Below are 14,172 nucleotides of genomic sequence, written 5' to 3' on the forward strand. Positions count from 1 at the left end.
CAGCTGCTGGAAGGAGCCGTTCTTGGATAGGGGTTGATTGGCGTGTTTTTCCTAAGCCTCATCTTCTTTACTGTCTTTCAGAGGGGAGTCTGGTGCTGGAAAAACAGAGAACACCAAGAAGGTGATCCAGTACTTGGCAGTGGTGGCCTCTTCTCATAAGGGCAAGAAGGACACCAGTGCTGTAAGTATTAATATCTCACCTTCCCATACTCCCAGGCACAAACACAGGCATGGCTGTAAGATCAAAGTAGCTAATACTTTGGACAATGAAAAAAATAAAGAAATTGTGGTTCCATAATACTGACCTAACTGCTATATCATGCACCTACGTATATGTCAAATGATTTGGGCCTGAAACATTGAAATAGGAACACGTCAATCAACATGACAGACTGGGCTTCACTGTAGCTGTACTGTATTTGTCACTGTTGAGGAACAGCTTGGACCATGACCAGTATGGAGCCGCACAGTAGCCAGCCTTAGAGGGAAATAATTAACTCATTCTTTGTTTCTGGGAAGCTGCAATAAAGTTGTGTCCATCGGAATCGACTGACTGATTGGCCTGACCTTTTTCAGCGTAAGGCTTTGCATTCATCAGTTTTCAGCCCTCGTATAAACAAATCCACAGGCATCATCCTTGAAAGGCAATCTACATCAGTGCCAAAATATTCAGCAAAAATGTTAAAGAAAACAAATGCCAGTGAATTTATTTAATTTTTATATTCCTTTTAACCCTCATCTTTTCAAGCCATTTTAAGGTTTCTCAAGCTATTCTCAGAATTGGAGAAAAAAGAATGCTTAAATTGAAGTTCCTGGTTCACTCAGCTCTTTTCATTCATTTTCAAATGCAGTGCCCTCTCTTATAGAATGGGAACTCAGCCAAATGTCCAGTAAATTGCAAAATGTAACCCCTGTATCACAATTTCCTCCAAATAGCAACAATCAGGATCACAGCTTGCCTACGTGAGTAAAGGAATGGGTTTGTTTGCGTGTGTGTGTGGTTCAGAATTGCATGGTATAGAATCTCACCCGGGTAAAATACTGCAACAGAATTCCCTCAGTGGAGTGACATTAATATCATGGTTTTCACAGCATGATTCTTTACCGTGAAATAATATTGGTGATATAAACTTGCTGAATCGGATGAATGGAACATCCATTACATCACGTGAAGCCCCAACACGCACCAGATTCTGAAAATGCAGCGGTTCCCAGTATTCCTCCATTAATTTACCTACATTGGGTAGATGAGCACACAATTATGGCAGTGTTTTTATGCAGTATTTTCAAAATACAGGGTGGTAGTTGGTGTATAGTAGCCCATGTCTGGGACTGATTCATTTTTGAATTTTTATTATTATTTTTTACAAAAAACCTTTTCACTGTCAGGGGTATAATCTGGCATTGAAAAGGTCTGTCACAGAACAATGAGCACAGTGTGAGCATGCCCATCTCCTTTCTTCTTCAAGAGGACACCATGTCCTGTCACACATACCTGCCCTTCCTCATCACCCCATCATCCAGTCCACAGACCAAATTTAGACGCAGCAGTACACTTTGATGCACAGTGTGGAGTTTTGAAACATTACTCTCATGATGAGCTGCTCATCACAGAAAGAATAATAAAGTGCTTCACTCCAAGCCCTGGCTAAGCCAAAATTCCAGCACTGAAGACGGCGTTCCTGATGGACGTAGAGTGGAAGAGTGAAAGGCCATTTCACTGCAGAGGATTTAATTCAGACTTGAGTTTTTCTGTATCATACGCAGACTTTAAGAACTCAGGAGTCCTGTAATGTAATCACAAAATCACCAGAATTCATTTTTTCTGTTTTGTGTGCATGTGTGTCTACATTCTTGATTGGACACACACTGCATTTATTTCCCTTTAGTCTGCTGAGATCAAGCCTTTCTGTTCTTGCACTTTGCTGTTTTTTTGTCTGTCCTCTCTCTTTCCCTCTCAGTGTCTCATTCAGTCAGAGGTGTGTTTTCCTTCTTTTCCTCCAACGCTGAGCTGTCTCTGGTAGATATCTCCCTTCTTTTGTGTGACATATTCTTTGCAAATCTATTGATATATTTGTAAAATGTCTGTCTGTCTTGTGTTATCGGTGATATTTTTTTACTCACCAGAAGATTCAGTTGTCAGTTTTTTGCACATGAAATAGCTATTATGGATGATTGTGTTGTTTTTCATCATTACCTGCGGGGCCTAGATTTATTTGAAGGCTGAGCACTTTGTCAAGGAGAAAAGCAACATACCTAACTATATGGATTAAGATGTTGTAAAATGAATCTTTGCTGCCCAGGTTGTTCATTCGACTGTGAAGAAACATTCACCATTTTACAAATGGTATGTCACTGACGCGTACACTGCGAGGACCCCTTGGCCATTTGTGCAACATTACAGAATTTGCTGTGTTGCCATAGCCTAATAAACCTTAGTTTATGCAGCCTGTAGCAAAGTGGCTAATGTACATGACTGAGACCCAGAAGGTTATTGGTTCAAGCCACAATAAAAGAGGCCCATTGCTGCAGGGGGGATTGTCCCCTGCTTAGTCTAATCAATTGTAAGTCACTTTGGATAATAGTGTCAACTAAATAACAAATTATTTTGATAAGGTCCAGTGATTGCATACATGCTGCTGCTGCCTTCCTAACACAAGGATATTGTTAGTGGAGCGAGTTTAGCAGGGGGCTCTCCTGCTCCTGTCCCGGGTGGTCAGCTGACTCCCTACCTTTGATCATGGGGATTAAGGCCTCTCACAGTGAGGTGGGGTCACACTGTTTCTGCCCCTCTGCACAGCTCCTGCACACTGACACTACCAATATTCTCTCTAGACAAAGAACAGTTTCATCTACCTTGCTATTACCACAGGACCCGGCAAAACATTATAGTGGTGTACTCATTTTTGCAATCAGTCTTAAATTCCTTCAGCTTGAACCAAATCAGCTGTGAAACATATGCCCCTGTTAACAAGGCTATTGCAAGTGCAATATGTGCATTGAATCGAATGTGCGATTACAGTATAACCCCTGAAGTGCTCTGTACTTAGTTGCATTGCTGGACTCTAGAGTGTATATGAAAATGTTTGTTTTTAGCCAGGCTTTCCGTTTTCAGTTAGTGTGTTGGTTTAAATAATTTTAATTATTTCCTTACCGGTAATTATGCAGTGTTCATAGCGTAATATTTTGTTAAATGTTTTTTCATGTTCATATTTGTATAAATGAGACTTTCTCTTTCTTTCGTCATTCTTTTTTTTTTATTTAAGTTGTCCAAATGTAATGCTTTATTTTGTTTTGCATGCCTACTTCAACATTAGTAAAAATGTTTGTACTGTACTTATGCATCGTGTTTTTCATTGGCTGTTTATTTTATGTTAGCGTAACTCAATGACAACTGTCCTATCATTAATGTTTCACATTTGGAATGTCTAGGGGGAGCTAGAGAAACAGCTCCTACAGGCCAACCCAATTCTTGAAGCCTTTGGAAATGCTAAGACCATCAAGAATGACAACTCATCACGTTTTGTGAGTGTGCATGTATATCATCTGCATAGCTTACCTTTACATCAAGTCAACAAATCTTAAGCTGTATGCATCCATTTGTGTTGCTTTGAAAACCATTCAAAGTTAGAATATCTGTTATATCATGTCCATTTTGTGCTCTCCCTCTAGGGTAAATTCATCCGGATTAACTTTGATGTGACTGGGTACATCGTTGGAGCCAACATTGAGACTTGTATCCTTAATCCTGTGACTGAGAGAGCAGGGGCAACGGAGAAATAATATTGGAGTTTCTGTACCCACAGCAAGGACTGCTAACTCAGATGTTTTCAGATATAACCATTAACTCCGGTACTAGTCTGTATTGATCGACAGTTCTATGCATTCTTGCTAAAAGAGTCACTGGCTGTGTCGGGATCTCTGTTCAAACACTGGTGAATCATTGACATCTTGATAGTGTCACAGTACCAAACTAATGATACAATCATTAATAGCTGAGCTGTGATAAGGGATGATGAGCTTCTGTTGCAAAATTTCTCCTTGACACCTTCACGACTTCAGACCTGCTAGAGAAGTCCCGCTGTATCAGACAGGCCAAGACTGAGAGGGCCTTTCACATCTTTTATTATATGGTGGCTGGATCTAAAGGGAAACTGCGTGGTAAAGAGTGCATTAAATACTTACGTGTGTCCATGAGTGAACTCCATTTAATGGTGCCTTAGTCCAATTTATTTCTCACTTGTCATCAGAGTTTGCTGTTCAGAATGTTTATTTTGACTGGCTTCTAAATTGATCATGATACTATGTCAAGGAAGGAGCCTATTAGTAAATGCAAGCTGATCCCCTGCCATTTGCTTCAGATAAAACTGTCAGTCCACAAATTAAATTCACACACACACACACAATAAAGATTCCATTGTTGTCTCATGCAGAGGAGCTGTTGCTGGAGGGCTTCGGCAACTACCGTTTCCTGGTGGCTGGACATGTCCAGCTTCCAGGACAGCAGGATGATGAGATGTATGATGAGACAATGGAGGCCATGGATATCATGGGTTTCACTGAGGAGGAGAGGACAGGTAAGACATCTGTCTGAGTGACGCATTCACGCCATTGTTGGTTTCATAGCCATTTCATAGAGATTCCTTGGTGTTGTACGGGTTGAGTCTCTGGGTTTTTCCTCAGCATAGCTGTTTCAATGCACTTTGACTGAAGGGGGGGGGGTTCAATCAACCAACTCCAACCAACCACCGGCCATTACACAAATATTCTCCACACCAAGACACTGGAAAACTACTTCTACTTCTTTTCTTCAAGTGCCAAAGCATATTTAATGATCACAATGGAGGCAGGATCTTGGCTTAATGTCTCATCCAAAAGACAGTATCTCTTACAGCGCCTCCCCATCACTAGACCGAGCCTTTGGTTTTTAATGCTTAGGCCAAAGGGCCCCCTGCTGGCCCACAGGGTGATAAGCTTGCTAATGTTTTTTAGGTATCCTGAAGGTGGTCTCCACAGTGCTGCAGCTGGGAAACATTGAATTCAAGAAGGAAAGGAATCAGGAACAGGCCACCATGCCTGACAATACAGGTGAAAGATGGCAAGGCCACACATGCTGGGACCCACTGCTTATTTTGTAGAAAAAAAAAACGCTATAACTCTGTGTTCTCTGACTGCTCATTGTTCTGTATTCAACTTCCAGCGGCCCAGAAAGTATGTCACCTGCAGGGCATCAACGTGACAGACTTCACCCGGGCCATACTAACCCCACGCATCAAAGTGGGCAGGGAACTGGTACAGAAGGCTCAGACAAAAGAACAGGTACAGCCAAGTTCACAAAGACCTTTCATACATTAATATTCTACACATCTCAACAATATGCAGGACTATATGTGATAGATGATGCATCATTATGAGAGAAAATACAATTTTGAAGTGGGTTTCTAATAATGTTTTGTTATGCCTTATATCTAAATGCTCATAGGGAACTAAAAATCTAAACTAAAACTATCATTGTTGTGAGAAAGTCATAATCCAGTGCTCCTCTTTACCTTGCAGGCTGATTTTGCTGTAGAGGCCCTGGCCAAGGCCATGTACGAGCGGCTATTCCGCTGGATACTCGGTCGCGTCAACAAGGCTCTGGACAAGACCAAACGCCAAGGAGCTTCCTTTTTGGGAATTTTGGACATTGCTGGCTTTGAGATCTTTGAGGTGAGAAGCTTATTCTGCCACAACCCAGGGACATGCATACCTTAATCTCTACCTGAAACATAAATCTTAAGAATAAACCTCACTTGATTTCATTTATTTTATTTGAGAAGGCCACTCATTTCTGTGGAGTGTTGTCCTAATGTTTCAATTTGTCCACAGGATAATTCCTTTGAGCAGCTGTGCATCAACTACACCAACGAGAAGCTGCAGCAGCTCTTCAACCACACCATGTTCATCCTGGAGCAAGAGGAGTACCAGAGGGAGGGCATTGAGTGGAACTTCATTGACTTTGGGCTGGACCTGCAGCCCTGTATTGAGCTCATTGAGAGGCCGGTAAGTCTACCAGTCCTACCTCTCAATCTGGACATGTATGTGTGAATGTAAATGGTAAATGGTAAATGGTTGGCATTTATATAGCACCTTTATCCAAAGCGCTGTACAATTGATGCTTCTCATTCACCCATTCATACACACACTCACACACCAACGGCGATTGGCTGACATGCAAGGCGCCGACCAGCTCGTCAGGAGCATTTAGGGGTTAGGTGTCTTGCTCAGGGACACTTCGACACAGCTTGGGCAGGGGATCGAACCGGCAACCCTCCGACTGCCAGACGACTGCTCTTACTGCCTGAGCCATGTCGCTGCAGACCTCCTAATGAAATTGTCCATCATTGCATTTGTACTGAATCTGTTTGTGTATGCATGCGTACCCTGTATTACGGTCTTGATATTGTATTTTCATGTGTCATGTTCTCCCTGCAGAATAACCCTCCAGGCATCCTGGCCCTGCTGGATGAGGAATGCTGGTTTCCCAAAGCCACGGATGTCTCCTTTGTCGAGAAGCTTGTGAATACCCAGAACAACCACTCCAAGTTTGCAAAACCCAAGCAACTAAAAGACAAGACAGAGTTCTCAGTGTTCCACTATGCTGGCAGGGTAAGGAAGAGGTGCAGAATTGTATTTCCACAGTACAGTACAGAAATAAGTCTGTCCTTTTTCTAAATGTAATATGATAGACTGCAAAAAGATTCAATAGAGCAAGCCATTTTTCGCAGAAAGTATATTTGTTGTTGAACTTTTGTGCATCTTTTAGGTGGATTACAATGCTTTCGCTTGGCTGACTAAGAACATGGACCCACTCAATGACAATGTGACAGCACTACTCAATAATTCAGTGAGCATTTTTGTGCAAGATCTCTGGAAAGATGGTAAGCATTTAAACTAAGATTAAGCCTAATTATTGTATTGTATTTTGGAAGGTTTGAGAAGAGAATTAGAGAAATCAGATAGGGTTATTGTACAAATATAAACGCATTATATAATTACATTGATTTGAAGCTACAGTGGGAGTTTAGTTATTAGTCTGTCATTGAATACAGTTATGCTCAGACCATGTTTAGGAGAGGGAGAAAGAGATAGGGAGGATAAGTAAATGCACATTGTAAGATGAAATATATCTTGAAAGTTTGACTGTCTAATACATTGTTGCATTTATTTTGTCTTGTAAATGCATGACATTGGAAATCTGTGTTGGATAAGTGCAGTTGTACCTTTGTAGCTGTTAAGGAGATGGTGGAAGCTGTAACTATATTGTTTATCCCCCTATCCCTCAGCGGACCGTGTGGTGGGGCTAGACACCATCGCCAAGATGTCAGATAGCTCCATGCCCAGTTCCTCCAAGACCAAGAAGGGCATGTTTCGCACAGTCGGCCAGCTCTACAAGGAGTCCTTGGCCAAGCTGATGACTACGCTGCATAACACACAGCCCAACTTTGTGCGGTGCATCATCCCCAACCACGAGAAGAGGGTATGCACTCGCACAGTCTGCAGTGAATACTACTATATTGGCAACCATTCAGTGCCCAAAAAGCTCAAACCTGTAGAGTTTAGCCACAGCTGCTCTGATTTCTCAATACACAGTTATTTATCATCATTTGCAGTAAAATGCAATGCAGTAACATAACACATGAAGTGTGATAGTCTGGTTGCAATGTCTTCAGGCAGGAAAGTTGGATGCTAACCTGGTTTTGGAGCAGCTGCGGTGCAATGGTGTGCTGGAGGGAATCCGAATCTGCCGACAAGGGTTCCCCAACCGCATCGTCTTCCAGGAGTTCCGTCAGCGGTGAGCTACTTGCCACAGCTGCCACTGCCACAACACCTTGAGTAATAAACAGTGTATTTTAGTGCAGCACAATGAGTGTCCAATGTTTTTTTGGATGTCAATAGGATGTCTGTATCCCTAATATCTTAACATTTAGGGGAGTATCCAAGACATGTAACATTTTTCGCTCAATGTCTGTCTTTGTATCCTAGTTATGAGATCTTGGCTGCAAGTGCAATTCCTAAAGGTTTCATGGATGGCAAGCAAGCTTGCTGCCTGATGGTAAGGAAAATCCACTAATCAATCAAATCAAAGTATTACATTTGAAGATTGTTTCTGCTTTTTCAGAAGTGTGTTCCAATGATTTTCCAAAGTCACAGTTAATTCCTCCCAAATCATCCTGCCTGCAGATCAAACACCTGGATCTGGACCCTAATCTCTACCGCATCGGTCAGAGCAAGATCTTCTTCCGCACTGGTGTGCTGGCCCACCTGGAGGAGGAGCGGGACCTCAAGATCACTGTCATTATCATTGCCTTCCAGTCCCAGGCCAGAGGCTTCTTGGCCAGAAAGTGAGTCTGTCCATCCCAGTGCTACATAGTGGGCATGCTCCATTATGTAGAAAAGAAATATGATGTTAGTATTAGGATTGGAGAACATTGCCTTTTATAAACTAATCCACGTTCAAGTGTGCTCCGCTACAGCCAACCATCACTTCTGTTTACAGGGCATTTGCCAAGAGGCAGCAGCAGTTGATGGCTATGAAGGTGATCCAGAGGAACTGTGCTGCATACCTCAAACTGCGCATCTGGCAGTGGTGGAGGCTATTCACAAAGGTGAGAGGATAGAGCTCTGCAGAGGTACTTAATGCAATGTGAGCCCCGGAACAAATTTTGAACCAAGTCCTGTGCCCACAACAGTTTATTTTTTTTGTTTTTTGTTTTTTTACCTCAAATTATTGAAGTAATGAATGTCCCAATATTGCCTTTCAGGTCAAGCCCCTGCTGCAAGTGACACGACAGGAAGAGGAAATGAGCCTGAAGGACGACGAGCTGGTGAAGGCGAAAGAACAAGCCCAGAAAACTGAAGTAGAGCTAAAGGAGATCACCCTGAAGCACACACAGGTCAGGGCAAATGACCAGTGTCATGAATCCAGTTGGGGGAAGCATTTTTCATCTTCAGTCTGCCTCACATACGGGTTCTTTCTACCTGTGCTCAGCTGACGGACGAGAGGAACCAACTGCAGGAGCAGCTGCAGGCAGAGACAGAGCTGTATGCCGAGGCTGAGGAGATGAGGGTGCGTCTGGCTGCCAAGAAGCAGGAACTGGAGGAGATCTTGCATGAGATGGAGGCACGGCTGGAGGAGGAAGAGGACCGTGGTCAAGCCATGCAAGTGGAAAGGAAGAAAATGCAGCAGCAGATCCAGGTGTGATCACATCATGTGCATTCACAGCAAAAAAAAGAAGCAGGCATTTTAATTATGGTTGATACGATGTATGGCTGATATTGCACCTTTTACAGAACACAGAATCCTTTGCATGTTCACCATTTGCTCTGGTGTTCCCAGGACCTGGAGGAGCATTTGGAGGAAGAGGAGGATGCCCGTCAGAAGCTGCAGCTGGAGAAGGTGACAGCTGAGGGCAAGATCAAGAAACTGGAGGATGACATCCTGGTGATAGAGGACCAGAACAACAAGCTGCTCAAGGTAAATATGAGACTCCCGCTGTTTTCACATGCAGAGATTGTGTTATTTCTTAAAATAACAAGAGACCTTCTGTTGATTTTAGGAGAGGAAGCTAATGGAGGAGAGGATAGCAGACTACAGCTCCAACTTGGCTGAGGAAGAAGAGAAATCCAAGAACCTGACTAAGCTGAAGAACAAACATGAGTCCATGATATCAGAGCTTGAGGGTTAGTCTGGCCCTATATATTTTCAAAAATTTAAATCGAGCTTAATCCTTATACATTCCTAAATCACAGCTGTCATCATTCATCGGGCATGTGGCTGTATCTGCATTTTAATTTTTTCCAACATTAATGACAAATGATCTGTGAACACTTGTTATGAATGCAGTGCGTTTGAAGAAGGAGGAGAAAAGCCGTCAGGAGCTAGACAAGGCCAAACGGAAGTTAGAGGCAGAGTCCAATGATCTCCAGGAGCAAATTGCTGATCTGCAAGCCCAGATTGCCGACCTGAAGGCACAGCTGGCCAGGAAGGAAGAGGAGCTGCAAGCTGCATTGGCAAGGTATGTCCCTGATGCAACGTTTGGCGTTTTAGCTGCCACAATCTTCACCAAACACTGGGGATATTCACAAAGCATTACCATTATGTTTACTTCTCCACCTATTTCTCATGTTAAAACAACCTGAGGCAAGTAATCTAAGTAAGATCTTTCATTTGCAATTCCTTAAAATTATCAAAAGGTAAAATAAAAAAATATGTATAAAATGAATGTGTAGTAATTCAGGAAAGATTTTTTTTTCTTGTTTTTTTTCTACATTTGTCCAATTAGTTTGTTTGGTGTTCAGAAATACCTTGATTAATTGCTTTTCCAAACTGGTTGAGAATGCATTGCTGTGGTGGATTTTAATGACTCAAACCCAGTGCCACCTGCCTGCATGACTGAATTGGTGGCTGTTTTATGGCAGACTGGAGGATGAGATGGCCCAGAAGAACAATGCCCTGAAGAAGATCCGGGAGCTGGAGGGACACATCTCTGACCTGCAGGAAGACCTGGACTCTGAGCGTGCTGCCCGCAATAAGGCTGAGAAGACCAAACGTGACCTGGGAGAGGAGCTGGAGGCACTGAAATCTGAGCTAGAGGACACTCTGGACAGCACTGCCACCCAGCAGGAGCTCCGGTAAGGACACCTCTAAACAGTCCAGCAGCCATCCTTGTTATATCGGTTTGTCATGTTCAGAGCCTTAAACACATGAAAAGATGACACAAGCATGGTTTGGTCATGCATCAGGGTGCATATTTGCATCAATGCTGAGTTATGCACAATAAGAACCCGGTTTTCTAACTAATTCTGCAGAATGGCATTACAGAGTTGTTAAAATGCATGCACTGTAACCCTGGTACAGGGCGAAACGAGAGCAGGAAGTGACCCTGCTGAAAAGGGCCATGGACGAAGAAGGGCGCACACACGAGGCACAGGTGCAGGAGATGAGGCAGAAACACACGCAGGTTGTGGAAGAACTCACCGAGCAACTGGAGCAATCCAAACGGGTACTAGCCGTCACCGGTGAAGCACAAATCTCTGCTGCAGTATATTTTCGTGTAAAGGCAGTTTCATGTGCAGTGTGAATTCTGAGGTGTTGAGGTGAGTTTTTCACCTGCAGGTGAAGTCTAACTTGGAGAAAGCCAAGCAGGCTCTGGAGAAGGAGTCGTCGGAGCTGAGCGTAGAGGTTCGCTCTCTAACCCAGGCCAAACAGGAGCTGGAGCACAAGAGGAAGAAGGTGGAGGGGCAGCTGACAGAGCTGCAGTCACGCTTCAATGACAGCGAGAGGCAGAAAGCTGAACTGGGAGACCGCGTCTGCAAAATCACTGTAAGCGCCCCCTCAGATTTACACTGGCAGGACAGAAGTGCCACTGTCATTCACAAGAAAATGATGGTAATGGTTGCACAGTATTAAAAACCTACTTCAATCCTCACAGGTGGAACTGGACAGTGTAACCAACCTTCTCAATGAAGCAGAGGGCAAGAATATCAAACTGAGCAAAGACGTGGCCAGCTTGAGCTCTCAGGTCCAGGACACACAGGTACAGGAACAGCCTTTTACCTGTAGTTCTGTACAACACATTTCCGAAGTGCACAATGACAGCTGTTTCATATATGCTCCTCAATGGAAGTTATCTCATTTGTCTTCCCAGGAGCTGCTTGCAGAGGAGACAAGGCAGAAGCTGAGCTTTTCAACACGCCTGCGCCAGATGGAGGATGATCGCAATGGGCTGCAGGAGCAGCTGGAGGAGGAGATGGAGGCAAAGAGGAATGTGGAGAAACATGTCTCCACCCTCAATGTGCAGGTTAGCCTCTCACTGGGCATGAAAACGGGCAGGAGCCTGAATGAACAGATATGGGATCAGAGTGTTCCCCACACGCCAGCTAAATGGTCGACTACTCACACGTAGCTGGCCAGCTCTCTAAAACATCATTATATCTTTAAATATATAAAATGGTATCTGTAATTATAAAACCAGTTGCCCAATAATATTGTCCGCTGCCAACTGCTTTGTCACATGTGCTAGCTTCATGTTTCAATGTCAGGTTAATTTATGTGCCCTCTTGCACATATTTCACATATTAGCTTGCTAGATAACACATTAAGTTCTATCAGCGTTTACCCGGTTAGTAAACTCCCCACAACAGTAAAATAGTTGCAACATTAGAAGAATAAAGTAAACCATATCATAGGCTACACAATCCCTAAGGTTCACTAGTAGGCCTAACATCTTATATCATCTTCCATTTCATGGTAGCTAACTTTACAATTGGCTACTCTGATACATTCTTGAACAGTTTACTGACTTCGGGTAATGTGATCTCAATTAACATTGATATTAATGAGAATATAGCCTTGCAATAAAACGTCAATTTCACAATTTCATAAACAGGCTTAGAGCGGACAGCGACTTCCTAAAAAGGAAGGCAGATCCCGGAACCGGATAGCAGACAATGACGGGCTTTGTAAAGAAAAGTTATAGATCACTTACCTAACGTAAATGTAAGATATAGATATCCTAGATCAATTAATTTATTAAGATCCGATTTTGTGCACGGAAATCTGTCGATAACATCAGAGACTACAGGGGCTAAACATAAGTCATAACGTTAGTGATATATATTATTCTATATGTCTAGCATAGAAAGGTGGTGAAGCTAGGCAATTGTGCATTGGAGGAGTTCATATAAACCGTATCCAACATTACCTATGTATGAAATATAACTTTTTTGCAACTCATCAATATACTAAAAAATAATAGTTTCATTCAACAAACATGGGCTAACTGCTACCCATACCATTAAACCAGCTCCCACAAGAAATAATAGTGTGTTGCTGGAGATCAGATACCATTTCAAAAAATTGTGCTGTCCACTCTGTACCTAGTTATGTAGAAGAAAATGCACTTTCCTCCGGAGGTTCTTTTTTTCATTAGCTTACTTTTGGAATTTTTTGGTCGGATGTGAAATAGGTCGGATGTTGCCCTGCTAGCGCGACCACCAGTCGTGGTCTTTCTAAAAGCCCTCTAAGCCATAAAATGTGGTGTGCATGAAAAACTATGATATTTTAGCTACATCATCTGAATCCCCCCGGCCAGCTACTTTTTCTCTTTGGCCTACTACTTACATTTCTGCGTCTTGTCCTTCCATGACACCAGCTGTCAGACTACAAGAAGAAGTTGGAGGAGTTTTCCAGCAATGTGGAGCTACTGGAGGAGAGCAAAAAGCGGCTGCAGCGGGACCTGGAAGCAGCCAACACGCAGTTTGATGAGAAGGCCTCAGCCTACGACAAGATGGAGAAGACGAAGAACCGTCTGCAGCAGGAGCTAGAGGACCTGATGATGGACCTGGACAACCAGAGGCAGTTGGTGTCCAACTTGGAAAAGAAGCAGAAGAAGTTTGACCAGGTGAGCATTCATATTTTACTTGGATTTGATGAAAATTATTAGAGAGAAAACACCCAAAGATTACCTTATTCTGACTGGTCTATTTCTCACCGTCTGTGGCTGGCAGATGCTTGCAGAGGAGAAGAGCATCTCCAACAAGTTTGCAGATGAGCGTGACCGTGCGGAGGCCGAGGCTCGGGAGAAAGAGACAAAGGCCCTCTCTTTGGCAAGGGCATTAGAGGAAGCTCAGGATTCCCGTGAGGAGCTGGAGAGGGTCAACAAGGCCCTGCGCACAGAAATGGAGGACCTGGTCAGCTCCAAGGATGACGTCGGCAAGAGTGTGAGCAATCACCTTTTTTCAATTTCTGCTTTTTATACTAAGTATAAAATAAAGCAGTAATTGTAGTAATTGTATTGTATCTTTATTCTCAGTCTCTTCTCTGATAATGTCAAAGAGTGTGATTAGTGCCACCATTGAACAAGCTATTGCTAAGGATCCCACATTAAAGCTTGTGCTCTCTCTTGGCAGGTGCATGAGCTGGAGAAATCAAAGCGTGGACTGGACGCCCAGGTAGAGGAGATGAAAACACAGCTGGAGGAGCTGGAGGATGAGCTGCAGGCGGCTGAGGATGCCAAGCTACGCCTGGAGGTCAACATGCAGGCTCTCAAAGCCCAGTTCGAAAGAGACCTGCAGGGCAGAGATGAGCAGGGTGAGGAGAAGAAGAGGCAACTGATCAAACAGGTATAG

The 14,172-nt window shown here is 43.3% G+C and overlaps 1 protein-coding gene across 3 annotated transcripts in view; it reads left to right on the forward strand.

Annotated features, from left to right (window-relative positions):
- Nucleotides 1-14,172, forward strand: part of myh11a (myosin, heavy chain 11a, smooth muscle) — a 32,984-nt gene that overhangs the window by 13,839 nt on the left and 4,973 nt on the right. For all 3 annotated transcript variants that reach the window (XM_061232277.1, XM_061232279.1, XM_061232278.1), the window contains exons 5-33: nt 82-181; nt 3,433-3,525; nt 3,673-3,736; nt 4,063-4,161; nt 4,434-4,577; nt 4,993-5,088; nt 5,201-5,319; nt 5,557-5,709; nt 5,869-6,042; nt 6,475-6,648; nt 6,806-6,920; nt 7,326-7,519; nt 7,713-7,834; nt 8,026-8,095; nt 8,224-8,384; nt 8,540-8,648; nt 8,805-8,936; nt 9,032-9,238; nt 9,380-9,517; nt 9,600-9,723; nt 9,887-10,058; nt 10,462-10,674; nt 10,901-11,045; nt 11,159-11,365; nt 11,475-11,579; nt 11,691-11,843; nt 13,197-13,445; nt 13,552-13,764; nt 13,954-14,166. In XM_061232277.1, coding sequence (XP_061088261.1) covers nt 82-181; nt 3,433-3,525; nt 3,673-3,736; nt 4,063-4,161; nt 4,434-4,577; nt 4,993-5,088; nt 5,201-5,319; nt 5,557-5,709; nt 5,869-6,042; nt 6,475-6,648; nt 6,806-6,920; nt 7,326-7,519; nt 7,713-7,834; nt 8,026-8,095; nt 8,224-8,384; nt 8,540-8,648; nt 8,805-8,936; nt 9,032-9,238; nt 9,380-9,517; nt 9,600-9,723; nt 9,887-10,058; nt 10,462-10,674; nt 10,901-11,045; nt 11,159-11,365; nt 11,475-11,579; nt 11,691-11,843; nt 13,197-13,445; nt 13,552-13,764; nt 13,954-14,166 — 4,258 coding nt within the window. The remainder of the gene's footprint in view (nt 1-81; nt 182-3,432; nt 3,526-3,672; nt 3,737-4,062; nt 4,162-4,433; nt 4,578-4,992; nt 5,089-5,200; nt 5,320-5,556; nt 5,710-5,868; nt 6,043-6,474; nt 6,649-6,805; nt 6,921-7,325; nt 7,520-7,712; nt 7,835-8,025; nt 8,096-8,223; nt 8,385-8,539; nt 8,649-8,804; nt 8,937-9,031; nt 9,239-9,379; nt 9,518-9,599; nt 9,724-9,886; nt 10,059-10,461; nt 10,675-10,900; nt 11,046-11,158; nt 11,366-11,474; nt 11,580-11,690; nt 11,844-13,196; nt 13,446-13,551; nt 13,765-13,953; nt 14,167-14,172) is intronic.

This window comes from Conger conger, chromosome 2, assembly GCF_963514075.1.
Source record: "Conger conger chromosome 2, fConCon1.1, whole genome shotgun sequence".
Taxonomy (NCBI): domain Eukaryota; kingdom Metazoa; phylum Chordata; class Actinopteri; order Anguilliformes; family Congridae; genus Conger; species Conger conger.